The sequence below is a fragment of the Orycteropus afer genome, unplaced genomic scaffold, assembly GCF_000298275.1.
Source record: "Orycteropus afer afer isolate SDZICR_OR568_19922 unplaced genomic scaffold, OryAfe1.0 scaffold00042, whole genome shotgun sequence".
Taxonomy (NCBI): domain Eukaryota; kingdom Metazoa; phylum Chordata; class Mammalia; order Tubulidentata; family Orycteropodidae; genus Orycteropus; species Orycteropus afer.
In genome coordinates, this window is record NW_006921629.1 from 14,313,038 (window position 1) to 14,322,892 (window position 9,855).

Sequence of the window (9,855 nt, forward strand, 5' to 3'; positions counted from 1 at the left end):
AAGTGGCTACTCAGAGTAGAATGCAATTAATAGCACACACACTGATGACTCTTCTGGCCTGACTTGGTTGCTGCTGGCCTGGCGATGGCTCAGATCGATTTTCTGAGTTCAGTAGGCCCTGGTCTAGTTGGCCCAGATAAGGAAACTGAGGCATTGAGCAGTTAAGCAACTTACCTCAGCTCACCTAGCTAGTGGGGCCAGGATTCAAACCCAGGCAGCCTCTCTCCAGGGCCACACAATTAACAACCCTGAAAGAATATGTGCTATAATAGGGGTTGCATAGGGCCCTGCCATCACTCAAAAGGACCAGTGGCTCTATCTGGAAATATCAGGGAAGACTTCCTGGAGGAGGTGACTTTTGAGTGTACCTTGAGACTATCGGAGCCTGATTAAGTACATGGGCTTGCTAGTCAGCCAATATTCAAATCCTGGCTGTGTGACCTTGAGGAAGTTGTTTAACCTTTCATGGTCTCAGTTTCCTCATCTGTAAAATGGGGATAATAATGCTACCTACTCATAGGAATTGCTGTGAGGATTCCAGGTGATAGTGGATGTGAAGCACTTAGCACAGCACAGGAGACAGAAGCTGTGGTTAGCGTCATCAGCTTTGCAGGGTGAGAAGGCTCTCTGCTCCACCCATCTAGGGGTGGAGAGAGTAGAACAAGCCCCAGCATGGTACCAGGATGGGGAGCTCCAAACCCCCTGACCTGTGAAAATGGGAGCCAATGCTCTTAGATGTGGCTCCGAGGAGGGGCTGAGCTGAGCAGCCCCAATCTGGGACCAGGACTGAGAGCCAAACAGGGCACCCAGCAGTTCTGAGGCAGGGCAGACGGCCCTGCCCTGGGAGCTTACCTTGCGTGAGGAAGCCCCTTTCCTTCTTTGGACCTCACTCTTCCTGTCTGAGCAAGGAAGGGATGTCTCCTTCCCTCCGACTGAGCAGCAGAGTCCCATCTCGGATGTTCTAGGACACAGAGAGGGCAGATCTCTATCAAAGCCGGGAGAGAGGAAGGAGATGAGGGCAGTAGTTCACCCACCTAACTACTCACCCAGATCCCTGGTGTCATTCTTGTTAAACCACACGCTGTCCAGGCCTCACGGCCTCACTCCTGCAGTGTCAGAAGCAGGATGGTGGAGCCTGGGAATCTGCATCTTGAATGACTGCTCATGGCTTCTGCCAGGCTGCAGGTTGAGGAAGCAGCTGATGGCGGCTTTTGCTCTTGGGACTCTTACAGTCCGGGAGTTAATTTTGCCCATGCATCATCTATCTCAGGGCCCGCATGCCCCAGCCCCCGGGACAGTTGACCTCCAGGGTGGGTTGCCCAGCCCAGGCCACTATTTCCAGGAAGATGGATGGCCTGACCACTCAAGGGGACCATGGGACAGAGCTTACCACTCCTCCAGGCAGCTCCTTGCCAGGGCAATTAATCACCCCGTAATCACTGTGGGGAGGGAGCTTTTTCGCAGCTAATTAAAATCTCTCCGGCTGCAGTCGTGGCCTGTTTCCTCTAATTTGTGTTCTTTGGCGATGAGCAATGGCTGGTGAGGCATCCTTGCACATCGTGAAGACCGACCACTTGCCAAAGGGGCCTTGAGCCCTGTTACTTGCTCCAGTTTCTGTAGGCCCCCAGGGAGTCAGTCTGAGCCTGGGTTCCCGGGAAAGGGGAGAGGCTGGGGCAGCCATGGCCTGTCTTGATCTCTCCTGACTGGCACTGTAGGGGCTCAGGCTGTAAGAGTTGAACTGTGTTGATGCCCCAGAGGCTGGTCTCGGGTAGGTCTGAGCTGCCTGGAGAGGGAGGGCCTTCCTGGTAGGAGGGAGGAAAGAGAAGAGTCACCAGCAGGGGCTGGGAAGTCCTCAGTAGTGGACATGCTAGAAGGCAGCTTCCTTAGCCCTTTCTGGGGTCATAGGCCTTTCTGCAAAGCCAATGAAAGTTCCAATCCTCTCCCCGCAAAAAATGGACATATGATGCTGCGCACGTAGCCATGTGCCCCCTTCCAAGCCCTTCTCCCTTCTCAGCTCTCCAAAACCTTCCTTGAGGCCTAATCCAAACCCCACCTCCTCCAGGAAGTCAGCCATGACTTGCTCCCTCCTTGATCCACACCCAGGTGGGTCTCTGGGTACCTTCCTCCATCATGATTTTATTATATATATATTTTTGGGAGCTCTGGTGGTGTAGTGCCTAAGGCATTTGACTGCTAATCAGAAGGCTAGCAGTTCAAACCCAGTCAATTCTGACTTCTAATGATCCTGTGTGTATCAGATTTGAAATGTGCTCCATAGGGTTTGCAATAGCTGTTTTTTCAGTAGATAGCCAGGCCTCTTTTTCTGGGGTACCTTTGGGCAGATTCAAACCACCAAACGTGAGGTGAATGCATTAACCCTCTATGTCACCCAGGGCCTCCCTCCACCACAATGGGGTGTCCTTTGGGGACAAGCAGAAGAGGGTGGAGAAAGCACCCTTTGTGGAAGCAGCAGGTATCACAGGAGAGTGTTCTCCACATGGGGGACTAGGTCCAGCAATGGACCCAGGAGGACCAGCACCCTTCATCCGTGCTTTGTCCCATCTGACTTGGGCCTGCGCTCCACCCTAAGGTGCCCTGGAGCTGAGGGCCCAATTCCCGGGCAGCACGTATGTGCTTTCCTCTTCCTGTCCTCAGCCCCAAACCCACCCACCTGCCTGACCTGGCTGGGCTTACCTGGGGCCCCTGTCTGCAGCCTGAGCCCCTACAGCCACGACGATGGCAGCCCCAGCAACAGCCAGGACCACGCCCCTCTGGCCGCCCTGCCCCTGCTGGCCATCTCCTCCCCGCAGTACCAGGATGCTGTGGCCACGGTCATCGCGCGAGCCAATCAGGTCTATGGAGAATTCCTCAAGTCCCCTGACGGAATTGGCTTCAGCGGGCAGGTAGGACAGCCTGCCAGCCCCTCCCCTGTCCTGGTTCCTACCTGGGAGAGGGGTTGGAATCTACTGGAAGGATCAAGCCCAGGCTATTCTAGAGCCAAAGCATCTGAGATTGAGTGTTTTTTATTTAAATGTTTTATTGTGATTTGGGTGAAAGTTTACAGAGCAAATTCACTTTCCATACAGCAGCCCACTACTACATTGTCTCATGACTTTGACTTCAATTTCCCACAATGTAACAGCTCCCCTCCCACTTCCTCCCCATAGTTGCCTCTTCCCTGTGTCTGAAGGAGGCTTTTGAGATCTTCAAGTTTATCCTCATTTTACAGATAGGAAGACTGAGGCCGACAAGCTGAGTTATGGGTTTGAGCCCATGCCTGAGTCTGACCCTGATCCTAACCTGATCCCTGACTGCAGGCTGATGACCCCTCCCCCAGTGTGGGCTCTCTCTCACCTCCCTGGGACAGGCTCCTTCTTCTGGAAAGGCAGCCTCAGCTGGGGCTGAGGGGTGGGGGTCAACAGTGGGCCAGCCTCTAGCTCCTGCTGTGCCTCCTCCAGGTGTGTCTCATCGGGGACTGTGTGGGTGGCCTCCTGGCCTTCGATGCCATCTACTACAGTGCGGGGCCCTCAGGTGACAGCCCTGGAAGCAGCAGCCGGAAGGGGAGCATCAGCAGCACGCAGGTGAAGCCAGGTGGCGGCAGTGGGGGAGGGGTCCTCCTGGGGAGCCTCCCTAGCCCCAGCGGGGAAGGGGCCTCTTCTGTGTTAGACCTTCACATTTGCAGGGAAAATGTTCGGGTTACAAAGTATCCCATCCAAACCCTACCAGGGGAGGGAGAGATGATTGTCACAGGTGAGGAAACGGAAGCCTCCCAAGAGAAAAGCCAAACCTGACTCTGGTGACTCCATGTGTTACAGAGTAGAACTGTTCCGTAGGGTTTTCTCTCTTTTTAAAAAATTTATTTTGTATTTATTTTAATTTTTGCCATGTTCCTTCCCCTCCCCTCCTCTCCCACCCATGGTAATCAACAAAGAAAATTTCCTTCCATATATAAACCTTTCCTTGGCTTTTTGCAATAATGAACTAATACAATATTTATCCTTCTAGGGTTGACTTATTTCACTCAGTATACTGTCCTCCAAGTTCATCCACATTATGTGGTGTTTTGCAGATTCTAAATTATTCTTTAGTGTTGCATAGTATTCCATTGTGTATATGCAGTGTAGTTGGCTTATCTATTCTTCTGTTGATGGGCACCTAGGTTGTTTCCATCTTTTTGCTATCGTAAATGGTTCTGCAATGAACATGGGTGTGCATATGTCCATACGGTTTTCTTGACTGGAATCTTTTTTTTTTTTCCCTTTTTATTTATTTATTCCAAGTGATTTGGGTGAAAATTTACAGAGCAAATTTACTTTCCATACAGCAGTTCACATACACTTTGTCTCATGACATTGACCACAATTTACCCCAATGCAACAGCTCCCCTCCCACTTCCTCCCGATAGTTACCTCTGCCCTGTGTCCATCCCTCCATGCTTGACTGCAATCTTTATGGAACCAGATTGCCAGGCCTTTCTTCTGCAGCACTGCTGTGTGGGTTTGCGCTGCCAACCTTTAGGTTAGCGGCTGAACGTAGACTGCTTGCACCGCCCAAGGGCAGTTCCTCACGTTCCCCCATTATTGCACTGTGACTTCCGCAGTCCTTTTGGAAGACCTATAGCCTCTCACATCTTAGGAGAAAGGGGTTCATGGTGCCCCTGCTTCTCCGTGGGGGAGGAGGCAGGACCTGGAGCCTACAGTGACAGCCATGCTCTCCTGCGGCTTCTGCTTGGTCCCAAAGGACACCCCCATCGTGGTGGAGGAGGACTGTGGGCTGGCCGGCAGCAAGCGGCTCAGCAAAAGCAACATTGACATTTCCAGCGGCTTGGAGGATGAGGAGCCCAAGAGGCCATTGCCACGGAAACAGAGTGATTCCTCCACCTACGACTGTGAGGCCATCACCCAGCATCATGCCTTCCTGTCAAGGTAATGCCCCTCCCTGCCTCTGCCTTCTTTTTAGCCAAGCATCCTTGGAGAGAGGGCCTTGGGCGCAGAGTTATTTGGGAGACCTGTGACCAGCCACCTGTCCAGGCCCTTCCATGGGAGCCACATACAAGTACTGACATGTACTTGGAAGGGGCCAAGGCCATTTCCCACTGGCCCTGCACCAGCCCTTCCTGCACAGAGAACCAGGTCCCTGCACTGTGGCTTCTGTGCCAGAAGGACCGGGCACAAGCTCTTTTATCTCTCAGAGCTTCAGTTTTGTCTTCTGCAAAGGGGCAAATACGGGATGGTTTTAAGAATCTGGTGAAATAACAGATGTGTGGGAGGTGTGTGAGCTACCCCAGGTGTGTCTGATTATTTTTCCAATGAGGAAACCAGGGCCCAAGAAAATGAAGAGCCTTCCCAGGATTACACAGCCAGTTCCCACAGTCATGCAGTCGACTCTGACTCACGGTACCCCTGTGGGTCAGAGCACAATTGTGCTGCCGAGGGTTTGCAATAGGAGCTCTGGTAGCATAGTGCCTAAGGCACTTGACTGCTCACCAGAAGCCTGGCGGTTCAAACCCACCAGCCACTCCTCGGAAGGAAGGTTGAGCAATCTACTTCCCTAGTGATACTGCCTTGGAAACCCAAGGCGGGGTTGTTATGAGTTGGGTCCGACTCGATGGCACATAACAACAACAACACAGGGTTTTCAATGGCTGGGATCTTAAGCATATTACTAGGGCTTTCCTTCAAGACATCTCAGGGTAGACTCAACCTCCAACCTTTCAGTTAGCAGCTGAGCACATGAACCGTTTGCACTATACGCAGTCGGAGGACTGGTCACCCCCGACCCTCCATTCCCAGCTTGGTGCTTCCTACACAACGTTCTTTTACTTGTAGGCCAGCAGGCTCCTCCACAGACCTGTTCACCCTTGAACTTTCTAGAGAGACATGTTAATCAACATGGGTTAAATGAATTATCTGATATGAGTGGGTGCTGAGCACGGAGCCAAATGGGAAGGACCCTCTTTCCATCTTCCCCCTCCTCCACTCTCTCCTCCCTTCTTCCCTCTTTCCTTCTTATTCAAGCAATAAATATCATGAGGTCATGACATCATTTAGAAAATATATCATAACACCTCCCAGAAGGACCTGCTATTAACACTTTGGAGTGTTTCCATTCAGCATTTTTTTCACATGCTTTGCATATAGTTTCTCTTTAAAACCAACAGCAGCAATACAACCCTGTATATTGTGATATTTTCCCCATATAATTAAAAATACTTGATAGATATTCTAGGGAGCTCTGATGAGGTGGTGCCTAAGGCACTTGACTGCTCACCAGAAGGCTGGCGGTTCAAACCCACCAGCCACTCCTCAGAAGGAAGGTTGGGCAATCTACTTCCGTAGTGATACTTGCCTCGGAAACCCAAGGAGGGGTCATTATGAGTCAGATCCGACTCGACGGCAGTGAGTTTGGTTTTGGTTTTGGTTTTGGTTTTTTGGTAGGTATTCTTAAAGGAGGGCAGTGGTGGTTTAGTGGTAGAATTCTCCCCTTCCACATGGAAGACACGGGTTCGATTCCTGGCAATGCATCTCAGGCAAAGCCACCACCCGTCTTGTCAGTGGGGACTTGTGTGTGTTTGCTCTGAAGTGGAACAGATTTCAGCAGAGCTGCCAGACAAAGGTGGAGCAGGAAGAAAGGCCTGGCCATCTACTTTTAAAAATCAGCCCCTGCAGACTCTGTGGGTCACAGAGTTTGATCCCTGACCGATCCCGGCAGAAGTTTGTTTGTTGTGCGTGGGGCCACATGAGTCAGGGGCTGACTTGATGGCAGCCAACAATAACAGATTTTCTTAATGGCTGTATAATAGTCTATTTCGTGAATGGACAGCAGTTTATTTAATCAATCCCAGTAACTGGACGCTTTGGCTTTTTCTAATTCTTCACTATTAAAAAGAGTGCATGCATGCTTATGTGTATGTTAAGGTTATTTCATTTAGACAGATTCCTGCAGGAGGAATTACTGGGTCAAAAGCTCCACCTATTTAAATCTCTGACTATTTAAAGTCCCACTGATAGATTATCCCTTAGAAAAGCAGCTACCTTCAAGTCAGGGTGACAAGGTGACAGGCTCTGGTTCCTCCTTGAAAAACACTTTAGGAAAGCCCCGAAGGTGGAGATTGACAAGAAGTTGGAGGCTCTTGGTCACTGGTCCAACACAGCCAGCTTTCCCTCTGGTGGAGGGACAGATGGTGGCTTCTTTGGCAATTAAGTAGTTGGCGTGTGTTTAGGGACCACGCTGTACATGAAATATGTATTGTTAAACACCAGAGTCATCCTTCTTGCTGGGAGCTGCTCACACTGTGAGCAGGAGGGAGTGTGGCTGCTGAGGATTCTACTTTCTGGACTCTTGAGGGTGCTCTTGGGGTGGGAAGGCAGATGGGGACCCTTCCCACACTCTTTAAATTGCTGTTTCTAAAAATCTCTTGGTCCTCAGAGTCTAGCATTTTAGTTAAGTTTGAATTCCATTATTCGAGGCATTGGTGCTTTCATGGTAGAGTTCTTGCCTTCCACATGGGAGACCCGAGTTCGATTCCCAGCCAGTGCACCATAAGGGCAGCCCCCACCCGTCTGTCAGTGGAGGCTTGTGTGTTGCTCTGATATGGAACAGGTAAGATGGAGCGGGAAGAAAGGCCTGGTGATCTACTTCTGAGGATGAGCCAGGGAAAGCCATAAGGATCATGGGGGTCCAGTCTGCAACTGATCACAGGCCTGGCACGGGGCCAGAGAGGGTTTTGTTCTGTTGTGCGTGGGGTCACCGTGAGTCGGGGTTGAGTTGACAGCCGCTAACAACAACAGATTGATTCATATATAATGTAGCTCTGTTGTGGTGTCTGAAGCTCTGAGCTGTACTGAAGTGCTGGCAGGAAGATTAGGGAGGGCCCCTGCTATCCTCCTGGTCCTCAGCAGCCCGCTCTGCATCTGGGTCAGAGTGTCTGTTTGGATTCTTTTAAGATACGTAGAGCCCTTGGGATGGGATTGGTTGGGTCTCCATGTGCCTCTCGTGTTTTCTCTTAAGCTCTGCCTCATCTGCAGGCTGGAGGTGAGGGGAGACCAAGATGTTTATATTTGTGACTTGCAACTAAAACCCTAATGCTAGCAGGGCCTACATTATCCAGGTGGTCTGTGTCTTGTTCAGGTTGGGCGTCTCTGGTGGATGGTGTAAAGTGGCAGTGTGGCCATTGAAATCCAGCTTGCTGGAGGAGGAGACCTAGGTGTGGGGCGACCCTGACACCCAACTGTGTTTCCTCCCTTCCAGCAGGGTGTCAGCAAACTACTGCCTGGGGCTAGATCCCGCCTGCAGCCTGTGTTTATAAATAAAGTCTTATTGGAACACAGCCATGCTCATTCATTTACCACTCAGTGGCTCCGTGGGAGAAAGACTTGGTAACCTGCTTCTGCATAGATTACAGCCAAGAAAACCCAATGGGGCAGCTCTGCTCCTCACCTGGAGTCACTATGAGTTGGAATCAACTCGATGGCACCCAACACAACATGGCTGCTAGCAGAGTCCCTGGGTGGCACAAACAGTTAAGTGCTTGCCTACTAACTGAAAGGTTGGTGGTTCAAAGTCTCTCAGAGGCGCCATGGCAGATAGGTCAGCTGAGGAGCACAGTTTTACTCTTCAACACATGGGGGCGCTATGAGCTGGAATAGACTTGTAGGCAGCTGATTTGGTTTTTGTTTTTATGGCTGTTTTCATGTTACAGTGGCAGACCTGAGTAGATGGGACAGAGATCATACAGCCCACAAGCCTAAAATACTGACTTTCAGGCTCTTTGCAGAAACAGTTTGCCCACCTGCCTGCATACAGTGTTGGCCAGGCCTTCCTGGCCAATGCCAAGATTGTCCCTGATTCTATTGACGGTGTCAGGCACGTTGACTCTGGTTCCCAGCCCTTTCCCAGTGACAGAGGGGCTGGACCCTCCAAACTCCGCCTTCAGCCTCTGAGTGAGCATTGCCCCCTCTCTGTCCTCTCTCCCCTCCTCCACGCCTTCTTCTTGCAGCATCCATTCGAGCGTGCTGAAGGATGAGGCTGAGCTCCCTGCGTCTGGGGCCCCGCTCCCTGAGGTCAGCCTGGGCCGCTTCGACTTCGACGTGTCTGACTTCTTCCTCTTCGGCTCACCCCTGGGCCTGGTCCTGGCCATGCGGAGGACAGTGCTGCCTGGGCTGGACGGTGGGTGTGGCCTGAGATGTCTGGTGTCATTAGGCCACCATAGAAGGCCACAAAACTCGGGGAGCTGGAGGTAGGGAGGGCACTGGTGGGGAAGGTCATAGAGTTGGGGTAGATAGAGAGGAGTTGGGGAGAGCAATTGGGGGTGCAGAGTGGGGAGAGGATGGAGAAGGGCCAGTCCCCCCTGATAAGACAGAGGCGAGATAGCCCCTGATGGATCTGGCTGTCCTTGTCGCATATCCCTCACCAATTAATTTGTGGCTGCATTGTCAACTGTCATTGTCAACTGTCATGCCCTATGGGAAGAGAAAACCCAAAGCCACTGCGATCCAGTTGATTCTGACTCCTAGTGACTCCCACTGGGTTTCTAAGACTGTAAATCTTTATGGAAATACATTGCTTTATTTTCCTCCCATGGAGCAGCTGTTGGGTTTGAATCACTGACCTTCTGGTTAGTAGCCAAATGCCTTAGGCACTGTGGCACCAGAGCTCCACCAATATTCACCCTACTGCAGTCCATATCGCTCCTTCCCCAGTACCCAGGCAGACCCACTGAGGCCAGGTTGGTCTCACTGGCACCCCATATATGTAAGCCCACCTCAGTGCCTTTGCTCATGCAGTGCCTGCAGCCTTGAATGCCTTCTCCCATCCTGCTAAGGTACACAAGTGAAGCAGATTTAGTCTAGAACC

At 51.4% G+C, this 9,855-nt stretch overlaps 1 protein-coding gene across 1 annotated transcript in view; it reads left to right on the forward strand.

Annotated features, from left to right (window-relative positions):
• Nucleotides 1–9,855, forward strand: part of PITPNM3 (PITPNM family member 3) — a 144,970-nt gene that overhangs the window by 118,323 nt on the left and 16,792 nt on the right. Inside the window, exons 6-9 of the mRNA XM_042780494.1 lie at nucleotides 2,714–2,903; nucleotides 3,459–3,581; nucleotides 4,741–4,925; nucleotides 8,999–9,168. Of these exons, the coding sequence (XP_042636428.1) occupies nucleotides 2,714–2,903; nucleotides 3,459–3,581; nucleotides 4,741–4,925; nucleotides 8,999–9,168 (668 nt within the window). The remainder of the gene's footprint in view (nucleotides 1–2,713; nucleotides 2,904–3,458; nucleotides 3,582–4,740; nucleotides 4,926–8,998; nucleotides 9,169–9,855) is intronic.